At 49.4% G+C, this 22,771-nt stretch overlaps 1 protein-coding gene across 1 annotated transcript in view; it reads left to right on the top strand.

Moving 5' to 3' along the window:
• Window positions 1-20,472, top strand: part of MSI1 (musashi RNA binding protein 1) — a 53,091-nt gene extending 32,619 nt beyond the window's left edge. The window contains exons 7-15 of the mRNA XM_063315641.1: window positions 2,525-2,573; window positions 9,590-9,672; window positions 11,707-11,824; window positions 12,035-12,115; window positions 13,326-13,382; window positions 18,099-18,167; window positions 18,284-18,438; window positions 18,972-19,037; window positions 20,332-20,472. Of these exons, the coding sequence (XP_063171711.1) occupies window positions 2,525-2,573; window positions 9,590-9,672; window positions 11,707-11,824; window positions 12,035-12,115; window positions 13,326-13,382; window positions 18,099-18,167; window positions 18,284-18,438; window positions 18,972-19,013 (654 nt within the window). The 3' untranslated portion in view covers window positions 19,014-19,037; window positions 20,332-20,472. The remainder of the gene's footprint in view (window positions 1-2,524; window positions 2,574-9,589; window positions 9,673-11,706; window positions 11,825-12,034; window positions 12,116-13,325; window positions 13,383-18,098; window positions 18,168-18,283; window positions 18,439-18,971; window positions 19,038-20,331) is intronic.
• The last annotated feature ends 2,299 nt before the right edge of the window (window positions 20,473-22,771 follow it).

Raw genomic sequence — 22,771 nt, forward strand, 5'->3', positions numbered from 1 at the left:
TTATCTACGTCAATTAAAAAATCTAGCGGTTCATTCATATAAGGTGCTAAGCTTGGTTCCTGGTAGCCTTTTTCTTTTTTCCCCAGCATATTGTTCAACTTCAACCCATTTGATTCAGTATATTGTGCCAAACTAAAAACTGGGTTAATTCACTACACAAGTTAAGTGGATTGTGTATTTACAGGAATAGGAATATGACCTACTTAAGTCCAAGATTAAGGGTGGGTGGGTGAAAAAAGGAGTTTTCTCACTTGCCACAACACATACCTTGCCTCTCCACTACCCAGCTGATGCTCTCAAAATGCATTGACCATGCTAGTTGGGAATTCTGAAGTTATGCCCAAATATGGGCATATTTGGGCTTAATAGAACAAGAGTCCCTCCAGTGGGAGAAGATGGGTGGTGACAAATTTGATAAATAAATAAATATGTCCAGAAGGTCCTGGTTTGGTTTGTTCATTGTAGTTGCCTGCCTGGTGGCTGCACCTACCTCAGCTTGGCTGGTATCCAAAAAGCTAAGGAGAAATAGACATGGTTAGTGTTTGGATGGGAGACCACCAGGAAATCTCAGGGCTGTAGAATAGTTTGGCAAGTCAAAAAATGTTCAGGAAGAAAACAATAGCAAACCACATTGCTGCCAAGAAAACTATAGAGACGTATCAGAATCCAGCTCGACTTCTCTTATCTTTATTGGCTGCTCAAGAGGACATGATTGATAGTCTCTCAGCAGCCCTGCGAGGTGGGTTGAGCTAAGCAAGAGTGATTGGCGCAAAGTCACCTAATGAGCTCTGTGACTGACTGTGGAATTGAACAAAGCTTGGAATTGATCGACTACATGCCCCAGATGGAGAAAGGTCGCTACGTAGCTTCCTGCCTCGAGTTCATTGCTAAAAAGGCGCAGTATAATTTTGAAACAAGGTCAACAGCTCAGAACTAGAGGGGGTGGGTGGGATGGCCTCCCAACCATCAGCCCCTTAGGACAGTCTTTTTCCAGCTGCAGGTTCTGACGTGGGTGGGTACTAGATTGAGCTGGTACTTGAGGCAACTGCCCCCTTGGCATCCAGCTGGGTGGCCTTCCGAGGAGAGCCAGGGAGGCCCCTGTCCTGGAAGGGAGCAGTTGTGTCCACATCCCCATGATTCCCTGAGTCCCGGGCAGCCAGCCGGCCAGCCATTTTGCACCTTTCTTTTTGGGAGTGCACATGGCTTGTACGCTTAATTTGTGGTTCAGTGTGTTGTGCAAATTCAGATAATTGGGTTAATTGAGTAACTTTACGGTTCAGTTACCAATGTTAACTGCATTGTGCAATCACAGCCAGTGAAATTTGGCATCAGGAATAGCTGAGCCTGGCTGTGTAAGTTACGAACATCAATATAGTTTGCCTGATTTTTTTTTAGCTTCTGATTGGCAGTTGCTTGTCAGGGCACAGACCCATCAGGTTACCCAGGGGTCGCTCCATCTGTCCTGTGAATAGGACCGGCCTCTCTCAGACTGCATCCCTCCATTGTGACTTCCAGCGGCCCTGACTGTTCTCCATGCTGGATGAGCATGACGGGAATTGCAGTCCAAAACACTGGGAGGGGCTTCGGTGAGGGAAGGCTGAATCAACCAGCATTTGTATCTTGGGAAAGCGCCTGCTACATGCCATCTGATAACCAAAGTTCTCTGGGTCGATGACATGGTACTAAGTCCCTTTGAATACAACGAGGGTTAAACTTCCAAGGAAATGCACCAGCTTATGCCTCGCATAATCAGCATTTTCTTATATTTGGTTTCCCTAATTCCCAAGGCCATTCATTGCCTGTGTGATCTTGGAACAGAGAATTGGTTTGGTCTTCAGCTGTGATAGCTCTCTTGCAACCATCAGGTATAACTTACCACCAGCTGCTTCCTGCCTGCCAAGGTCAACCCACCTTTTACCACTATTTCTCCTGTTCCCTGGATTTTTCACACACGCACAGAATAGTGACTAAAATCTCCTTTTCTCAAAGGTTTGAAGATGAGTAGGTTACCAAGGCATTACATTAGCAAGTGGAAAGTTTGCATTTGTGATTGATTGCACATGCACCTATAATCCTGGGCGTGGAAGATTAAATGGTTGGTAGCTCTGATGTTACTGGTATGTGTTTTCCTTGTCAAGGGACAGACTGAAACCCAGGGCTTTCTGCCAGTTCTGGATTTAGGTGATGCAGATGACCGTGGATTTTCTGTATCTGTGAAGATGGGGGTGAGGAGCTTGCCACTCTGGCTTTCTAGGACCATCTCAAGATGTTTGAGACATGTTGGCATTGCAGGGAAAATTGTGCCTGTCTCCTATTCCTCCTCCTGTGCTTAAAACTATAATATGTAATTAAATAGCTTATCACTGTCTGCCTTCTACTAATGCCCCAAATATGTTATCTAATAGATTATTTTAGCCTGACCTTAAAGTTGTTCTTATCTATTACTTTGCTTTTATTTCACCCTTCTGCCACCAACAGCCACTCAGTTTTACCCCAGCCACCCAGATTTTTTCATCTCTTGCAGGTGGACGATGCCATGCTGATGTTTGACAAGACCACTAATCGGCACCGAGGTGAGAAGACTCAGGGCTTGGATCGAGGTGGCTGCCCAGCTGTGAGGCCTCACCTTGTGCCTTGACCTCCCTCTGGCATCACTTGCATCCCTAATCAAGAGCCTTCTCCCACAGAAGACTCTGGGCCCCTCCATCAGGTGGCGCAAACAAGCAGCCCCTGTTTTCTTGCCCGCCTGCCTGGGACCAGCGAGGCTCCCATGTTCTGTGTGTTCAGCATCATGAAACAGACCCCAAGAAGACTAGCAGGAAAGCCCAGGGGCTGCCTCATCTCCTTGCCATGGTGCTTTTCTCAGCTTCCCTCTTGTGGAGTCTGGTTTCAAGGAGGGGGCTCCCTCAGTGGTCATCTGGTTCAACCACTTGCAGGATCTGTTGAAGTGTTGTAGGCAGATGGCTATCCAGCCTTTTTGAAGACCTCCAGTGAAGGGGAACCTGCAGCCTATTCCACCACTGACAGCTTGGGAAGATCCTTGTAATCGCTTGAGTCTACTTCCCTGTGGTTTCAGTCTGTTTGTTCTGGTCCTGCCCTGTGGGACAACAGAGAAAAACTCCAGTCTGTGAAGGGTGATAACCTTTCGGGCAGTTAAGGCTGCTGCCGTATCTCCCCTCAGCCATCTTTTCTGTAGATGACACATACCCAGACACTTTAACACTTCCTTGTGTGGCTTGGTTTCCAGACCCTCCACCACCCTGATAGGCCTCCTCTGACCTTGCTCCAATTTATCATAATACTTTTTGGTCCCAGAACCTGACACCAGTTCCCAAACAGAGTCCGATCAGGACAGAGCGGAAGGGGGCAATTCCTTCCCTCGACCTGGGCTCTGTGCTCCCGTTAATGCATCCCAAGATAGCATCCGCCCTTTTAACAGCTGCATCCTGCTGCTGGGTCACGTTCAACCTGTGATCTACTAGAATGCCCAGGCCCTTTCCCCAGGTGCTACCTCCAAGCCAAATCTTCTCCATCCCATTCTTGGGGCTTACGTTTTGCTACCCAGATACAGAACTGTACATTTCTTCCTCTTGAATTTCATCCTTTTTGTCCTGACCCACTGTTCAAGCCTGGCCTGTCTAGATCTTCTGAATCTTCTCTTTCGCTTCTAAGACAAAGTTTTGTGTCATCTGCAAATGTGATGATCTCAGCCCCTTCTTCCAGGTCAGTAATGAAAACATCTAAGAGCACAGGAACCAGGACAGCGCCTGTGGCTTCCCACTTGATGCTGCTCCCCAAGCTGATGTGCAGCCATTTATGAGTATCTCTGGACACAGTCATTCATCCAGTGACTACTTCTCACAGTTCTATCACCTGGCCCATATTTTATCATTTTATTTACCAGGATATCGTGAGTTTGTTGAATGGTCTGCTGAGGTCAGAGTACACTGTTTCCATGGGATCTCCCAAACCCATGCCCACTCTTGATCATGGTCGCACTCCTGTGCAGGGGCTCACAGAGGCACTTGAGGCCCTTGCCCAAGATAAACATGAAGCTGACTGGACTGTAATTGCCCAGGTCTTCCTCCTTCCCCTCTTGGAAGAGGCGGGCAACATCTCTCTCTACCTTTGGAACCCTGCTGGTTGCGGGCGTTTTCACAGACTGCGGTTGGCAGTTCTGTGGTCGCTCTCCGTTCAGTTCCTTCAGCACCCTGGGCTGCAATTCATATGGCCTGGGGATTGTTAGGTGTCCTTCTACCCTATGCTTGTTTGTCCTGAGCTACAGCTCCCTCCTTCCAGCAGGGGCACAACGATGGTCAGCTGTGGCTTTGCTTCTCTTCTTGACAAGGGAAGACATTCTGCCTTCTTGCCATCTCCTGTGATAAATTCATCCCTGTCTCCTTGCCATAGACCTATAGCCTCTTCGTCTTCCCTTTTCTAGCTGAGGAACCCTGAAAAAGCCTCCTTTGTTCTTAGGGCATTTCTTGCAAGACTCGCCTCATTCTGAGCTTCAGCCCCTTTCCGTTTCCTACACACGTCCCCTTTCCTTTTACAGGGCATTTTAGAAAGCGCTGTGTGTATCTACACCGATCTCTTTCGATGCCTCCCATTTTCCTTCCAGCGATTGCACCTTCAGTATCTTATTTCACAGGATTTCCCATCCTCCTCAGGTGCTTTTCTCCTTCAGGTTCTCAAGCCATTAGATCTGATCTGCTCTCCAAAATCAGCTCTTCTGAAGTCCAGTCCAGTATACAAGTCTGATTCTTCTCTGTTCCTCTATCCCTTGAAATCATGAACACAAAGAAAGCATGGTTATTTTCTCCCAAGGTTTCTGTCATCAACCAGTTCTTCTGTGTAGGTAAGTAAGGAGTAAAGTAAGTAAGGAGACACCCTTACTTCCTTGTCACCTTCTGACAAGTGAAAGAACTGGTTTGACCCCTGACTCTTTGCAGAGTTATATTCCTAGCAGATGTCAGAATAATTGAGTCCCGTTATACTATTGCATACTTCTTTCAAAGACTGAATGATCTGATCTAAAAAGATCTCACCTGTATCTTCTGTCTTCCTGAGTAATATCTTCCCATACTCTTCTCTTTTCCAGGCTAAACCATGGTTCCTCCTGGTTTTTCTTCCATGTCCCTTCCTATCTTAGTTGCTCTCTTCTAGACATGCTCCAGTTTGCCAGCATCTTTCCTAAAATGTGATGCATGGGGCTGGACACTCTATTCTAGATACAGTTTGACCAATGCAAGATGGAGAGAATCAGTGACTTCTCTTGGTCTTGACACCTCGTGTGATCCACCAACACACCCAAATTCTTTTTGTGTGTCCTTTTTCTGCAATATTGTCTCCTCCATCCTGAACTCATGCCTTTATTTTTTTTTCTGAGTGAAGTAAAGCACTTTACATTTGCCCCTGTTGAAATTCATCTTGATGGTCTCTACCCAGTATTCCAACTTGTGAAGATCCTCCTGAATTCTGATGCTCTCCTCAAAGTGTTTGCTATCCCTCCCATCTTTGTGTTATCTGCAGAGTCTAATCATATTTTCTTACCCCTCATCCAAGCCATTTATAAAGACATCAAGCAGTACAGAACCTAGCATGGAGCCCTGCAGTACACCACTCAACACATTTCCAACTTGATGAGCCCGTGATGAGCACTCATTGGATACAATTGTTCGGCCAGCTCTGTATCCCTGTAATGGTAGCATAGCCAGCCCACATTTTGTCATCTTCCCTACTAGAAACCCATGGGAGACTTCGTTGAATGCTTTGCTGAAGTCAAGGCACACGAAGCCCACTGCATTCCCACGGTCAAATAATGTGGTCACACGATCAAAGGAGGAGGCCAGGTGGGTTGGTCAACCCAGCCCATGCTGATTCCTGTCAGGAAATGCTGTCATTTCTAAGTGCTCACACGTCACTGCTTCATAGTTCCAGAGTTTTGCCCAGTGTTAGCATCAGGCTGACAAGTCTGTAGTTATCTGAGTCCCCACCCCACCCCACACAACCTGAAGAGCACAACAACATTTGCCTCTGGAACTACACCCATCCTCCACGTTTTCTCAAAAATCACAAAACGGGGCTCCAAATGACATCTACCCACAACCTGCTTTACAACACCTGGATGTAGTTGGGCTGGTCTTGGAGACTTAAGGCTCCCTGATTATTTCTACTTTGTCTGGGCTGCTACTCCCTCCTTGTTTCGGTTGCGTTGTGGTCCATCTGAACACACTTCCCTTCTGGGGAGAAGACCCAAGAGGAGCAGGAGTTGAGGAGCTCTGCCCTCTCCCCATCTTACCATCTTCTTCTAGGCATGGCCCAACCATTCCTTTTTCTTACTGCTGACATGGCCCCAAAAGGGTGGTGGTGGTGGTGGTGGTGCAAACCTAAGTTCCTTTTGTATTTTAGTCTTTCTGTCTTTGTGCAGTTATCAGCTCCTTGTAGATACACATCCTTGGCGATTTCACCCATCTGCCATTTCTTATACAAGTCCCATTTAACTATTAAATCAGTCCAAAGCTCCTTATCCATCCTCAGTAGTTTCCAAAGCTGTCCCTTCCCACCTTTTCTTCTCATTGGAATGGTGTATAATTGCACTTCCAGTTTCTTATTTTTCAGACGTCCCCAACCTTCCCATGCTGGCATTAATCTGAAGATTTCTACCCAAGGATTCACTTCCAAGTACTTCTCTAAGCTTGTTGCATTTTGGGGATCTTGCAGAGTTGGCTGAGCTTATTTTCCAAGTGAAGAAGTAAGTACTGGAAATCTCCCATTATTACAGTGCCTCTCCTGAAAGTTCTGTCATCTGGTCCAGGAGGGCATGATCCAGATCTTCTACTTGTCTTCATGTCAATAGCATATCCCCATAATTGTATTATCTGTTCCTCTTTCCTTGTATTCTTACCCAGACGCTCTTGACTGAACTTCCATGCTGAAAGTTTGGATCTCTGTACATCTATGCACTTCCTTTACTCATAATGCTTCTCTTTTATATGCTCTATCCCTTTTGAATGAGTTTTACTTTTCGGTCCTTGCATTCCACCCTTGAGTTTTGCTTCAGTGATGCCTCCTAAGTCTTGTTCACCTTCCTGCATTAAAGCTTCTAGTCCTTGCTCCCCATATTCTGTGCATTTGGAATTGGAGTCCTTGAGTCACAGAACCTGAATGCGCTTCCCACTGGAGCCTTCACATCCCGTGCATCTCTGCCCATGTCCATTCCCAGCACTTTTGCTGCATTATATTCTGCGCTCTCTCTTCGCCTCCACACAGGATTCGGTTTTGGCCCCTGGTTCAGGTTTGCAAGGTGCCTTTCAAAGATATTCTTCCAAGTCAATCTCTTGCCAGGAGCCCCTGATCTCAGAAACGTGTCCTATCATGAAAGGGTCCGAGCTGTTTACGGTTGGGACCATCTGCACAGCCAGTGGCTCTATTCTTTTCTCCCTTCCTGGGCCACATCCTTCGGTAGGAAGGAATAAAGGAAACACCCGCAATTCCTTCCTGGACGCCCAGCAATTCATGGTCCCTTGCAGTATCCTCATGGTTATCTCTGGCTGTGTCTTTTTTCTTATGAGGTGGGTAGGAAAGGATATTTGTCCGTGGGCTTAAAAGGTCTTGGGTGTCTTTCTGTCCCATCCTGCATGTATGACCTAACCAAGGTAGCACACTGACAGACTGCTGCTTCAGTCCCTTGCTTCCTCCTCTTCAGGGCAGAGGCAAGGAGTCTTCCCTTTGTACAGCTTCTAGAGGCCTCTTACTCGGTCCCTGAATCTTGTGTCAGCTGTTCTTTGTCCACGGGCTTAGAGACATCATCACTGGCAGGCCATGATGTTTCTTCTGCAGCTCCGGAGAATAAGAGCTCTTCTCAGTGGGCTTGGCACTTGCTTCTTGGTGCCATTTTGCCTCCACAAGGGCTTCCTGCATCTAGTCCAAGAATTCTTCATCTGGGAGGTAGACACATTTGCTTCTAGCCACTTCCCCTTCTCTTCCAGGTGGGCAACCGGCTTGCACTTGTAGCATATATACCTCTTGCAGTCTTCAGAGAGGAAAATAAACATAGCACATTCCCTGCACGTCACAAGAGCAGGTCTCTCTGTCTCCATGGTCTTCTGTTCAACAACAAGCAACAACAAAAAATGGGTTTCCCTCATTGAACTTTTCTTAGCCTTCCTTTTTCATTTGCTCTGTGACCTGGTGCTCTGGGCAGCTGCTTCCTTATATGTCCACTGAAGCTGCCTCAACTAGGTCAATAGCAAGCAATGCTCCAGTCTTGGGGCAGCTCTTAGGAAAGAATCAACAGCAGCTGTTAGTCAGTAGTCAGCCTCCCTTCTTGGCTCTTCCTCTCTCCTCTGCCTCCTTCCTTCTCCTCGCTGAACTCCCTTGCCAAACTCCTGTTCACTTCTTCCCTTCTCTAGTTTTAGGGTGTACTGACAGGACTTATGAGGTGTCTGCACCCTCCTGACATTTGGAAGATCTGAAACACTGTAGAGCTGCCTTCATCTAAGACACCACTGGATTTTCCTGATCCGGACACGCCCTCTTGCATCGAGCCTCCCAAGTCTTGCTGCCCTAGCAAAGTTGCGGCCTTTTCTTTTCATAGCAGCTCTGCCTGCAGATGTTCTCTTTGCTTTTATCCTGGACCCTGCACATTATCTACCATTATAGGCACTATAATGTAATACTATAGTATTACAGTATTATATAAATTGAACAAATAAATAGGTAACTGGAGCAGGCCTGTCTCTATCTCAGGTCAGATTCTGCCACCCGCTCTCCACCATCCAGTCTCCCCCGTGGCACTCTGAGCTCTGGTTCCCCCTGTGTGGTGACCCCCTTGGCCCACTTTCTGGGCTTCTGTGCTCTGCTCCCCTTCCTGGGATCCTCATCCCTTTCATTGGTGCCTTGCTTCTTGGCTGCCATCCACCGGGGCTTAAGGAAATCTGAGCTGCTGGGGGTATTTGCTGCCAGGATTTTTGAAAGTAACTTAGCTTTGCCATAGTAACGGGGGGTGGGGGGGGCTGAGGCCTGCTGTGAAACGCTGACCAGACCTACTCTGTCTTGCCAACAGAGAAGCTGCAGGAAGGAAGCTTCAGCTGGTGGGGGGGGGGTGGCCATGGCCCAACAGGGCTGAAACAGTGTGGTATCTCCTGATTGCAAGCTCTGATGTCCCTGTACCTCTCTTCTGCAGGGGGGAGTCTTTAAAATGACAGGGGTGGGTCGCAAGAGCTAGGAAGAGTAGGCAGGGGAGAGAAAGCTGCTGATGTCCATGTTCCTCACCTCTCTTCCATTCAGAGCTTGTCTACATCTTGCAGAAATGGCATTTGCCTCTGCTGGGGCAGTCCTGCTTCAGGTTGGCCACTCCTCTGGGTCAAAAACACAGAGATTCCTCGCTGAGTGGGATAAAACTCCTGTTGACATTCTAGGTTTTACATGCAGGGTTTAGCTGTTTTTTTTTTTTTAACAGAGGAGCAGTCTGGTTTCGAAGCGGGCCAGCCTGGTTGCTATTTTAATCTCATGGTAGATTTGAGCTGGAGGCCCGGGGAGCCACCTGGGGCCTCTTGACATGGCTGAGTTTCTTCTTCTCTTTCAGGGTTTGGATTTGTCACCTTTGAAAGTGAAGATATCGTGGAGAAGGTCTGCGAGATCCACTTTCACGAGATCAACAACAAAATGGTCAGGACGAGGAAAGTCTGCTAGGGTGGCCGTGGGTTTGAGTCGGTGGGATGGTGCCACTTGCTGCCGAGTCTTTCTTCCCATTGGGCATGAGGGTCAGACAGCCATGGCCTTTGCAAGTTGGCCCGTGGCCCTCCCCGGTGGTTTTGCCATCTTACTGGCGAGTTTGGCCAAGTTTAGCCTAACAGAACGGGATCCCAGTCAGAGACACAGTGAGTTACAACAGGCGCAAGGAGATTCTTCTGCATGCCGCTTCCTTGAAATCAGCCGTATCCAATCGGACGTTCTCCAGATGTGTGGAACCCAGAATTCTTAGCAACAGTTGTGCTGGTTGAGGAATTCTGGGAGTTGGTCTGTACGTCTGGAAAATCTGTCTTAAAATGGAAGCTTCATCTTGTGTTAGTTTATTATTTTAAATTATTTAAACTAGTATTTATTGGGTGGCGCTGCGGGTTAAACCGCTGAGCTGCCGATCAGAAGGTCGACGGTTCGAAACCGCGCAGCGGGGTGAGCTCCCGTTGCTCGTCCCAGCTCCTGCTCACCTAGCAGTTCGAAAACATGCCAATGTGAGTAGATCAATAGGTACCGCTTCGGCGGGAAGGTAACGGCGTTCCGAGTCGTCATGACCACATGACCCGGAAGTGTCTATGACAATGCCGGCTCCAAGGCTTAGAAACGGAGATGAGCACCGCCCCCGAGAGTCGGACACGACTGGACTTTACGTCGAGGGAAACCTTTACCTTTACCCTAGTATTTATTTAAAGTAAAGCCGCCTTCAAACTGAGTGCAACTTCTGTAATTCTGTGGACACATCCATGCAGTTTTCTCAGCAAAAATTCAGAAATGTTTTTTGCCCCCTTCTCAGGGTCATTGAACAATATTTCTCAGCTTCTAGCCCAGCCATGCTTACCTTGCAAGCTCAGAGAGGGTCAGCCAGGGGCTGAAAAGTCCCCTCGGTGACTACTTGGTGGTATCCGTGCTGATTTCTTGGCAGCCGCATGAAAATGGTTTGCCGTTGCCTTCTTCTGGGACACGTTTTCAATTTCCTAGTCTAGCACATAGTCCTGGAATTTTCTAGTGGTCTCCTATCCAGATTCTAACTAAATCCTGCCCTTCTTAGCTTTTCTGAGATCAGCCAAGGTTGGCTACGTGCTGCTGCTAGCTGGGCATATTTATTGAATTTTATGCTGCCCTTCTTTCCCAACTGAGCACTCAAGGTAGCTTGCATCTTAAAAGACCCCTCCCCTGGAAAAGATTAAGCACCAGCAAATGAAAACACAAATCAGTGACCAGAAAAGTGGTCACTGTTATTGCTTCACCTGCTTGCCCGGAGAAAGAATCCTGTGCAAGAGTCGTATGTCCCCTAACCTGCAGCACATCTGAGGCAAAGGCCACAGGGGAATGGCGGGGCTAAAATGTTTTCTTTCTAAATGCTTGTCTCCCATAGTATCTGCCTAGCTGGTTCGATCTGGGAGGGTTGGCATGCTCCAGGTTCCACCAGTTAAGCAATACCACCTACTGGGACCTGGAAGTGCACCTTCTCAGTAGCATTGCCTGCCCTCTGGAATGAGGTTCCTCCCGAGATTCAAATGGCCCCCACCCTGCTGGCATTTCGAAGGCCCTGAAGATGTAGCTCTTTGCCCAGGCCTTTGGCAAAGACGTTTGATGCCCCTTTCTTTCTTTTCCTTGTTCCCATCTGGGTTTGTTTTGTCTGCCCTCTTTTGATTTGTGTTGTTTTTGTAGTGTTCCATGTTTTTAACAATTTTAACAATTTGTAAACCACCAAGAGTCGTGTGTTATGCATAATAATCATGAGTTATGTATAACAATAAATCGTTATTATTAATAGAAGAATGTGAAATAATTAGGGGAGGATTTTGCAAGTTTTATTGCAAGGAGGCCACTGTTTATTTATTGGTACATTTGGTTGTCCAGAAGCAAAGTTCAGGGGAGTGCCTTACAGGAACAATCAAATATGGTACCCCCGTTTTATAGGATTGTCTTAGTCTGACCTCCTGTTTTGTCTGGCACCAGGTGGAATGTAAAAAAGCTCAGCCAAAGGAAGTGATGTCACCCACTGGCTCTGCAAGGGGACGGTCCCGGGTTATGCCTTACGGGATGGACGCCTTCATGCTTGGCATCGGCATGTTGGGTAAGGGCGGGGAAGCGGCTTGTCCTCATGCACTGCCCTCTTCTGGAGGAGCCAGAGAACTGCAGGCACATTGCAGAGAAAGGACCGCACGCACCATCTTCTGTGCCCCCAGATTAAAATTGGATGCACGCCTCCCTTCTTACCTTGAGGATGTAGAATTCCCTGGTGGGGAGGAGGGGCCTTCTGATCTTCTTTTCTCTCTGAGAATAGGTTACCCAGGTTTCCAGGCAGCCACCTACACAAGCCGGAGCTACACCAGCATTGCACCTGGATATACCTATCAGTTTCCCGGTATGTCCTCCTTCCTCTAATTTTGTGTTGTTTTTGTTGTTCCAAGGGTGGATTCTTGCTGCATGGCATCCTCTGACGGTCAGACATTTCACCCATTCTTTGCAAATTGTCCTTCTTCCCTCAGTGAGGGATATGAAATGCATCCCCAAAAGCTGAGGTGAAATAGGAAAAGAGCTGTATTTTTCTTTTTTTCAGGTTCAGGTTGAATTCACAGAGTCCTAGAGTTGGAATGTCTCTCGGGGTCAACTGGTTTAGTTTTTCTCAACCTCAGCAACTTTAAGCTGTCTGGACTTCAGCTCCCAGAATTCCCCAGCTAGCAATGCTGGCTGGGGAATTCTGGGAGTTGAAGTCCAGACAGTTTAAAGTCGCTGAGGTTGAGAAACACTGTTCTAATTCAATCCCCTGCTTGCTGCAAGAATTACTAAAGCAATAATTCGATGGTGGCTGTCCTTTACTTGATTGCTGCCTTCAGACTTGTTCAAAAAAGCCTCTGTTTCTGAGTTTCTCCTGCCCTCCTATGGCTGCTTATACCCAACTGAGAAGCATCTTTTCCCAGAGTCACTGCCTTTCCGAAAACAGAATACCTTGCGAGCATTTTAACCAAACTTGAAAAGCCTGGCAGGTCCCAAACCTTCTGAATAAACGGCAGATTGTGAGGAGCCTTATGTGCATCCTTTTGCCTGCCATTTTCTCTCAAGTGTGCATTTTTGCATGCATATCTTGAAAGGTCAGGGCATGTCTCTAATGTCTGCATTTTGGGGTGCAGACAAAGAGAAGCCAAAGGAGAATGATGTTCTGGTTTGCATATTAATTTCTCTTTGAAGGAAATCCATATCCTGCCTCTCCCAGCCTTAAATTACTTTGATATAGGAGCGCATTAACAGACCAGTAGTTGTCACTTGCACTGAGCATCACAAGGAGCTGGTGGGGTGTGCCCTCTAGGTTCCCCTTCCACCGGTGGAGCCACAGCCGATGGGGACACCTGATCCTTTAGCAGTGCCACCTTGGATGCTGCCAATGGGGGTCCTTTCTCCAGCTGCTTTCAGGGCAGGCAGTCTCTCTGCGCGTTCCCATTTCCTGTGGGACCCGCCGACATTTCCTGTGTTTGCCTTTGCCTTTCTTCCTGCTCCTCCCCCCCCACCTCTAGTGGCTCCTCTGTCTCAGGGCAGGCTGACGGAGCATCCTAAGTTGTCTTGCCTTTCCTTTTTAGAGTTCCGGGTAGAGCGGACCCCTCTCCCGAGCGCCCCTGTCCTCCCCGAGCTCACAGGTCAGTCCCTCCGGTTTCCTCCTTGCAGCAGCGGGAAGGGAAGGGAAGGTGGGCGGTTGTGGTCTCACTGCCTTGTGGCTTTGGGTGCTCCTGGCAGGCTGGCATGTGCTGATCTCGTTTGCTCTGGCTTTTGTGTCGGGATGGGGCTCTGGGGAATCGAGAAGCGGCCAGTAGAGAGGGATGGAGGCCCGCCTGGACGTTTCCTGCCCACCTACAGTGGCTTCTGACTTAGGGGGAACAGGCGTTATCGCACCCTTGACTACAAGGAAGAACCCAAGTTCTCCATGCCAGACCCATCCGCTGCTTCCTGTGCTCGGCCCTCTATCGGAACCACTGATGAGTGACTGCCGACTGCGCCATCGGGTGACTGTGTTGCCAGGTGGGCTGCCCTTCCAGTGGCAGAGCCCATGGCTCTGCATATGGGAGCAGCTGAAGAGAGCCTCACCCCGGAAGCCCTTGGCAAGCAAATGGGTCAGGAAAGGACGCTGACTTTCCAGATGTGGCTGCTGCAGGGGAGCCAGATTAGCCTGGTGGCAAAAAATCAGAAGCCTGGTAGCACCGTTTCCAACTAACGCACTTGAAGAAAAGGCGTAGGCTTCTTTATCAAGCCTGTTCGTCAGATGTGGCTAGGAATTCTGGGAATTGCGGCCCCAAAATATCTGGAAGGTCCCTGGTTATCCGACTTCTCAATCAGAGGATTGTGCCAAACTTTTTGTTCTGAACCATTTTGAAGGTGAAACTTCACACAACTTCGTGCTTTGAGTGCAAGACAGTCTGTTTTGAGTATTCTGAAGGTGTTTTGAGCTTGGAACAGCCCTGTCTTCCCCGCTGTTCTGAGCTCCAAACACTTAGCAGCAGGCTCAGACTGCCCACTTTGCACTCAACCAGCATTTCGGAGGTTGCACAAAGCTCCACGTTAGAAACGGCTGCGCTGCCCTCATCCGCAGGCACGTATTTCATGGGCTGCGTCTCAAGTGCTCTGCTGGAGTTTATTTTCAAAACTGCCTGTGTGAGATCCAGCCCAAACATCGGGTAGTGAGAACCCAAGATACAGTGGCGACCTTTTCTTTGTCACTTCTTCCTTAGCAACTGGCCTTGAAAGGAAAACGTTTTCTCCTTTCTGAGTCATCTGAGCTCAGGACTCTCTTGCATCCTGGGGCAGCAGATGCCAGAAGTTCACCCTGCAGACTGTGAAGAGGGAGTTTCTTATTCTGTCCTAAAACGCTGCCACTCAGGCTTGACGGGATGACCCTGAGCCCGTGTTCCTGGAGCAAGAGGTCTCTTTGCCACGTCTCCACGCTCTTTCTGGTTTTACAGCCCTGTCACATCTACAGCAAGCGTGATCACCTGAATAGATACCCAGAACCCTGTTAAGTAAAGGTCTTGAGAAGCTTTTGCTAAGCAACTGTATTAAAAGGCTGACTCTCCCTCATCTGCAAAAGGGACCGTCAATTTAACACAGTTTGCTGAGAATTAGGTCATGGAATCCCAGAGCAACAGACTTCAGCAGGGGCCTGGTAGCGTGCCTTTCATTTCATCCCTTGCAGACCAGGCTGGATCACTGATGAAAAATTCCACAAAAGGTGAGTTCCTTGCAGTTGGATAAAGGAAGAATCTTTTATCAAAGCTGGGCCTGATTGGTGGCCTATCCAACCTGAAATTTGAAGAGGGTCAGAAGGCATTCAGACAACATGTTCTCCACAGTTAGGTTCCCTCACCTTTCTGGGTAGCAGGCCCAGTTTGGAATTTCATGTCCAGGCTAAGCTCCTGGCCAGTCATGAAACATCCGTTGGCTGGAAGGCAAAATAGTAAATCCGCTATCTCCTCCAGGAGTTTTTCTCTCACTTCTGCTTCTTCTGTCTGTCTGTTTCTCTGCTGAACAGACAGGCGCTCTTCCAAAGCCCTGTTTGGTACTTTCTAGAAATACCTATAGGACCCCGTGGCATTGAGGGAAGGCTGATCCCAGGTGGCAGCACAGCATTTAGCGGGTGTCAGGAATATGTCAGATCATTTCTGCCAGTTTCTCCTGAGGTTCAACAGCTGACTTGTCCAGAGGAGGTTTCAGGATTCTGTGTCTTTTGCCAGTGACTCTCTCTAGCTGCTGCCCAGACAAAGAGACAGAAAACCATTTGAAGGCAATTGCTAGGAGAACTTCAGAAATCCTAAAGCACCCCTAAGCAAGAGACCCACAGAGGGCCAGCGTGCAGGACTGGGTGCATCCTCAGCAGCACATAAACCATAGTGCATCTGTTTTCCAAGTGGCCTCTTCATTAAGTGGCATCTGCCATCTCCAGCACACTGGAATTGGGAGCAGGAATTTTGTTTGACTTCCAATTGTGTATGTTTATATCCAGTTTTTCTTCTGCTTGTGGAACTTAAACAAGCCAGGGACAAGCCATTTATATAATGATGTAAAAGTAGCATTGAGCATTAGAACAGAATGTAAACACTACTGCATAATATCTGTTCTGTTTAGAAGAGAAGCATGAGGTACGCACCTTACTTCTGTGAGGAAAATAGGAGGTTTTGGAAAGCCGTTGTGAGGCCAGATTTCAAAATCAGTGAATATGCTCAGGTTGCCACGTGTATTTTTGTTGCTGCTAAATAAGAACCGGTGATTTGCTGCCCACCAATTCTTGAGTGGAGCAGAAATCGGGGACTGAGACCCACTCCACACCATCTTCTCTTTGGCCCTCTTCGAGCCAGCCCCACAGCTGTCTTGTGGGAGAATCCAATTCCAGTCAACATCAGATCCATGCTGATAAAAGAAAACTCCCAGTCTGATTCACCAGCTAGATCCCATAAGTGAAATGGATTGGGCTGAAACTTTGATGCCTGTTGCCCCCTGCCTCAAACAGAGGCCCCAATTATGTAAAAGAATAGTTATCAAAATAGTTTTAGGAGATTGGTTGGAATGTGAGTTACATATTCCATGAGTGAGGCAGTCCTCACACTGATGGGGTGTAACTGCTGTGCAGATTTGCCTTCTGTGTAACTGGAACATTGATCTAAGCACAGGGGAAAGAGTATGGCACCCCTCAGATTTCCTGAAGTCAGGATGGTGTGAAAGAACTTTACTGCTTCCTGCCTTGGCCAGTATTATTTGAGGTGGTTGTTTGACTAATCAATAAACAATAAAGTAAACTAGCCTATGCCAACAAGGTGCTGAGCCCAGGCACTGAGGTCAAGGACCACTTAAGGCTTAAACCTTTCCTCCCTCCCTCCCTCCCTCCCTTCCTCTGGCCTAGCAGTTGCTTTTGAAGTTCCTTCTTGCAGTTGCCATTTCCTCAAGGCTTCGTAAAGGTGGCTGTGCAGTGTGCTTGTGCCAGTGGGCCTCTTCCTGTTTCTAAGCTAATAGACCACCTGCCTCCAGGGCACCACCCCATTCTTTGCAGCTTCTCCTCCCTTTGAGGCCTCCTTCGCATGCCTCTGAGCTTTGGACTGCAAGGTGGTGGGGTGGGGGAAGAGGACAGCCTTTCTTAAACCATCACTGCTGCTGCGGCGTCAGTCCGTGGATGCCAGCAGGGGCTCTCACCGAGAGATGGACTGGAACCTTGTTCCCGAGCGTTGGGCCTTCCTTCTTTCTCCCACCCCCAAAGTCCACCTGTCAAATCATGGCTAGACTCAGTGTGGTTTTGCCAACAAAACTGGCTCCTCCCATTCCCCTCTCCGGAGACCATTCGGTTAAGAAACCGTCCATGTGAACGGCGCGAACAGGAATGGGAGCTTTAGGGGGAGGGAGCTTCAGTGGAGCCTGTCGGCTGGTTGAGCATTTCTTTGGGGAAACGTTCCAGAGGTGCGGGTGGGACTTTGCAACCTCAAATGAAGTTGGAAGGCATGAGTTGTTCTTCAGGTTGCCAAAGATCTCCTTGAGCTGTTCACATGCTTAATAAATTTACATTGTATCTTCAAAGCCATTTGGTTGCTTCAGGTGAGCCAGGTTTGGGCCACAAGGTGTGTCTGCTTGCTCAGGTCCAGGATGTCGATAGGATGGATAGGAGCATCTCCCCCCCCCAACAGATCTCGCGCCTGGCTTTCATTCCCACTTCCAGAAGGAAAGGCAAAAAGGGAAAAGAGAGAAAGCAGCCTTTTTAACACAGAGACGTGGAGTGGGCAGGAGCTCCTGGGGTTCTTGGGCCTGAGGTTCTCTCCCTCCAGCCCTCGCCAGGGGCCAACCTCAGGGCAGCGCTGGAGGCTCAGGAGGGTCTGGGCAGCTACAGCAGGCTGCCCGTGGCCAGCATAAGTGGAGCGTCCCGCTAGCGCAAACCAACAGGGCTTATCCGGGCAGCTGTAGGACAGGGCGGTGCAACCGTTCTGCACAGCCCTGCTGGCCTGGGGTTTGCACAGGTTGCCTGTTTGGCGCTGGGGCCACGGGCGTGGAGGCCTGTTCTTCGCTCCCTTTCACGTCACTGTCATCCCCCTCTGTCTCTCTCTTGCATGTGCTGTTTCAAACTGGTGGCTTACTGGGAAACCAGAGTGTGGCTCTGCACCGGCCTTTGGGAAATGGGAGGCGGTGGCCAAGGGCCCGGGTGGCACACTCAGCTGGCTCCTTCTAGGAAGCTGGTTTTGCATTACATACTTGGCCCAGTGGCCAACCCACCACGAACTTGGTTAGTTTCTTTGTGGCGCACCATAACTGCCCATGCAGGTGCGTGTCTGCAGTGGGCATCAGCTGGCATCACTGGGCATCCCTGACTCTGCCTGCTTCTCTTGCAGCCATACCCCTCACTGCTTATGGACCAATGGCGGCAGCGGCGGCCGCAGCGGCTGTGGTGCGAGGGACAGGTAACTGCCGCGTCCCTTCCCAGAGGTCTCTGGGGACCTTTTACGTGGGGCCGGGGTGGGGGGGGGCAGGGTGCCATTGTGGCATCCCGACTGGCCAGTGTTGCTTCCCCCGGTAGGCTCCGCCCCCAGCCGCACCGGCGGCTTCCTGGGCACCACCAGCCCTGGGCCAATGGCCGAGCTGTATGGAGCAGCCAACCAGGATTCGGGGGTCAGCAGCTACATCAGCGCGGCGAGTCCCGCCCCGAGCACCGGCTTTGGCCACAGCCTAGGGGTGAGTGCACTATGGGGCCCCACGGGCTGGCAGCGACTGGCACGCCTGAGGGAGAGGGGCGAGCACCAGTGGAGAGAAGTGTCCCCGTCTGCTCCTGGTTGCAGGAGGGGGGTCTTTTTTCGGATCAGGGCAGGGGCTGGGGATGACCAGCAGCGACTCTTGCAGCATGAGGTTGTAGGTAGATCTGATTGATCCTTGTTTGCTGAAGGGGGCAGGTTTCTTCTGAGCCATTAAGGCTGTTGTGGCGTAATTGCACCTCTTCTGCTCAAAGGAGTCCCCTCTCTTGAGAGTCTCTCCTCTTCAGCTGTGAGAACCTGCTGAGCCTCCCCGGCCACCCCTGCCTGGCCCAAACCGACCATTAGCAGAAGTAGGAGGGGCTCTCGGAGAGGGAGCCCATGCCAGCCAGGGAGGGGGCCGGCCTGGGCACCTCTGCTGCCCCTCCCAACATTCTGGGAACTTGCTTAGCTTTGCCTGATGCTGCAGATCCTTTGCGAATCGTCGAGGATCCCAGTGGAGCATGCAATTTTTTGCAGGGGCCTTTGATTGCAACGGCATTTACCAACGGCTACCACTGAAGCTGAGGACCAAGAAAACAGAAGGTGAGCGGGGTCTCCAGGGGAGAGGAGGAGAAAAGCCTCAGTTGACTTCAGTTAGGAGGAACTCCTAGGCCTGCCCTGGAAGACTTTCTCCCTTCACTGGGAGGTCTCATCTGGGGCAGAACATTGTGTAGATGCCCCCCTCTGTCTTCAAGCTTCAGGCAGGGCTTTCCCACATACGGAACATCTGAAACGTGTCAAATCTGACACACCGCAAGGCTGCCAAATCCTTGTTAAAGCAAGTCTAAACAGAGTCTAGGAATGCATTGGCAATTGGATGTATTCTGCTTTTTCAGTGGATTGGGTAGGTATTCAGTTTTTAATATCTTAGGATTCTGCTGGTTTTATAATGAATTATATTTCGTTTCTTCTACTTGCTTTGGAATTTGAAAAACCTTGACAAGTAGAGGAGTTGGTCCAAATGGCCCAAAGCGAGCACTGGCTGGACTTGCCCACCTCCTTAACCAGTCAAATGAAGTCCCGGTGGTGGCATCTGCTCAACCCACTCAGCTGCTTGGAGTCTTTTGGGGGCCAGAGCCACATACAAGCCTTAGCTAGTAAGTAAGCCTCTTATGGGAGCTCAGAGAATAGGTTAATTCAGCAACCAGGTTAATCCTGCTGTGTGGCTGCAGTCAAGGGGAAGCATCCTTTCCTGGCATGAACAGAGCAGGAGGCCACAGTTGTCCCACTGTGCAGGTGCGGCTGAATCGCGGCCAGTGTGACGGGCTCTGTTCCACAGCATGCTTAACTGGGGCAGTGGAAGGAAGGTAGTTTCTCAACCTCAGCATGGCAGGCTGTGGAATTCTGGGAGCTGAAGTCCACACGTCTTAAAGTTGCTGAGGTTGAGAAACACTGTACTAAAACAAGAGGTTTAAATTTAACCCCGAAAGAATCGGTCACTCACAAAGGTAAAGTAACTCCTCCCAGTCAGTCATAGTGTGGGGACCTCTTAGTCCAGCCGATAGATCAGCGAGATCTGATGTGCTGGGTGAAGCACGTCGTGGGCATAGGGCTGGGGTGTGATACTCATCCATAGTTGGGAAGTCGTTTGACCTCCTCCCGAATCTGCCAAGGGAGTGCTGGCTGGGGGTCCTGGGGATAGTAAATCCAACCATCTAAGGGCTTCCAGACTGGAGAAGCAGACGGCCTCCCCTGAGTAAGGGTGGGTCTACGCAGGTGAGTGCCAGCCCTTTGGGGAGGGGCGTGCTGCCCCCTTGGCCTGCCAAGCGCGAGAATCGCAAATCAGACAGCCTTCCCGGACGGTCACTGGGGCTGCTGTGCTCTTTGCTTCCCACAGATTCCCCAGTGAGCGCACCCAGGAGAGCGAGCTGGAGGAGTCAGCAGACCCGGAGGGATGAGCCAAGATTTCATTTTTGTTCAAAAACTGCACACGTGTGGCTGTTAGTGGGCTCCGGCCAGCCCCCCTCTCCCCCGCTGGCCAGAAAGCACTGGATTGGGACGCGAGGAGAGCTCGGTCTCCTCCTGTTACTAACCACAGACCGTTTACACTTCTCCCCAAACCGCTGACCCACTGCTTCTTCTTTTATTTATTTTGTTAGCCTCTTAGTTTTTATTTTTTAATTTGGGGGGGTCGGAGGGCCGAGATCAGCACTCTCATTTTCATTGTGGTTCTTTTGCTCTTTTGCGGAGCTGCTAGAAGAACCGTTTGTTTTATTTTATTTTTTTTGGTGATTGTGTGTAGGTAGCTTTTATCAAGGAATATTTTTATTTGGCTTTGAAATCTTTTGTTTGTTTTAGATATATATAAATATATATATATATATTTTGGGATGGGGAAAGGTATGGACTCGGTCACAAAAGAACAAAGTCTTTTTAAAGGACCAGTTGATATACAACTAAAGCAATTTCCTAAGGGAAGAGAGAGCTGAGAGGCTGATGCATTTAATAGTTTATCTGTCTCTCTTTTTAAAAAAAGGAATGTTTTTTTCTGTCAATGTGAGGCTTTTGAGACGTACAGAATTAACAGGATGTGAACACTTGGGGCGTTGCTGTGGAACAAATACAAACTGTATATTTTGCTAAGTGAGAAAAAACACTATTCCTTATTTCTGGTTTTTTTTCTCCCTGGTTTTTAGATTTTAGGCTACTATGAATTTATTATTACTGTATTTTTCCCTCGATCTTTCTGTATCATATGTAAATTGTGCAAGGCACTCTTTGGCCTTGTCTTCACAACAGAGGAACCTTGGATTGTTGATCTGTCTATCTCTTTTTCTTTCTTTCTTTCTTTCTTTCTTTCTTTCTTTCTTTCTTTCTTTCTTTCTTTCTTTCGGCTTTGAAGCCACCAATGTGAGCAATATTCTCTGTTTGGACCACGACAAACCTCCTTTCTTTTTTATACCTTTTGCTGTAAGCTTTTACGACTTCTGACGAGATGTCGGGGGGGTGGGCAGGGCAGGGCAGGGCAGGGCAGGGCGGGAGGGCAGGGCAGGGGAGGAAGGCGACATGGGAGAGAGACAGGGTGGGGAGGGGGCTGGGGGGGAGCCATGTAACCAGCAGGGCCTGTTTTGCTGAGCAAGATGAACTGGCAGACGTCACCCTCGTGCGGCCTGAGCCTACGGAGCGCTTTGGCCGCTCAGCTTGTCTCCGTTGCGGCTTGGAACCATGTGCAACTCTCTCAATATTTGCCACTTTCTGCCAAGGGGGTCGTGGCCTGCGAGTGGTCGAGAGGTTCTTAGGGGTGGGCACCTGCTCCATTTCCCGCGAAGGAGGCGAGGAAGTGGAGGAGATCGAGACCTTCCCTGGGATCTGGGAGGGAGAGGCAAGCCCAGTTTCCTGATCCCATGTGCACGGGTTTTTTTGTGTGTGCATTTTTTTTTCTCCAACCACGTGCAATTGAGGTGCAAAAACAATACCAGGTATTTGAGCTTGACCATATCAGGAAACCGGTTTCCAGCACCTGGAGGGAACAGTGGCCTGCGCATTCCAGAAAAGATACCCGTGCTTATTTTTATTTTCTCCCACCCTTCCCGCTCCAGCCCTTTGCTTCCTATGATTCCTGAGACGAACCTCTCCTTCCTGCTTGCCCCCTGCCCTCCCCCCATGTCATTTCAGGCTGCTGCCCCCAGAGAAGCCCTCTCTTCGGCTGCATTTGCTTTGCACCCTTTGCCCATGGGCAGGGGGAACAGGGCTGTCCTCGGTAGCCCTCGGGGGGCTCCTGTTTTGGGGAACAGTACCAGGGTCTCCCGTGAGGCTCCATTTAGAACCCAAATGAGATGGTCTTGTATTCTGCCAAGAGCCTTACAATTGCACTGGTACAAAAATTAAATGGATAAATAGATTTTGCCTGGGTGCCACAAGAGGGGTCACCCCACTCCTGTCACTTGCTTGGCCCCAATGTCTGTCCAGATGGTGGCCAGTTTCTCCAGGTCGCCAGCTCTGGGTACTGCATTATGGAGGCTGTTCTTCCTACCCAGGACTTTCCAGATGTGATGGCCACGCTGGCCATGCGGGCAAGGGATTCTGCACGTTGCAGCCCTAGGGCACGCAAAGGCCGGGCTGGCAAAGGCAGTTGAGCACCCAGTGTTGTGGGGAGGCAAAATGTGAATGTGGCGAATATGCCCGTCTGTTTCCTGGCAAAAGGACAGTTGACGGTAGCGGTCAAGTCTATCCTGAGCAAAATTTTCCTTCAGGTTGAGCTGGTGATGCCATGGCCTCAGCCATGCCATGTTTAGGGCCAGATAGGATTGCTTCCAATGGCAGAAGGGCGGGAGAGC

This window comes from Candoia aspera, chromosome 15 (assembly GCF_035149785.1).
Source record: "Candoia aspera isolate rCanAsp1 chromosome 15, rCanAsp1.hap2, whole genome shotgun sequence".
Lineage (NCBI taxonomy): Eukaryota > Metazoa > Chordata > Lepidosauria > Squamata > Boidae > Candoia > Candoia aspera.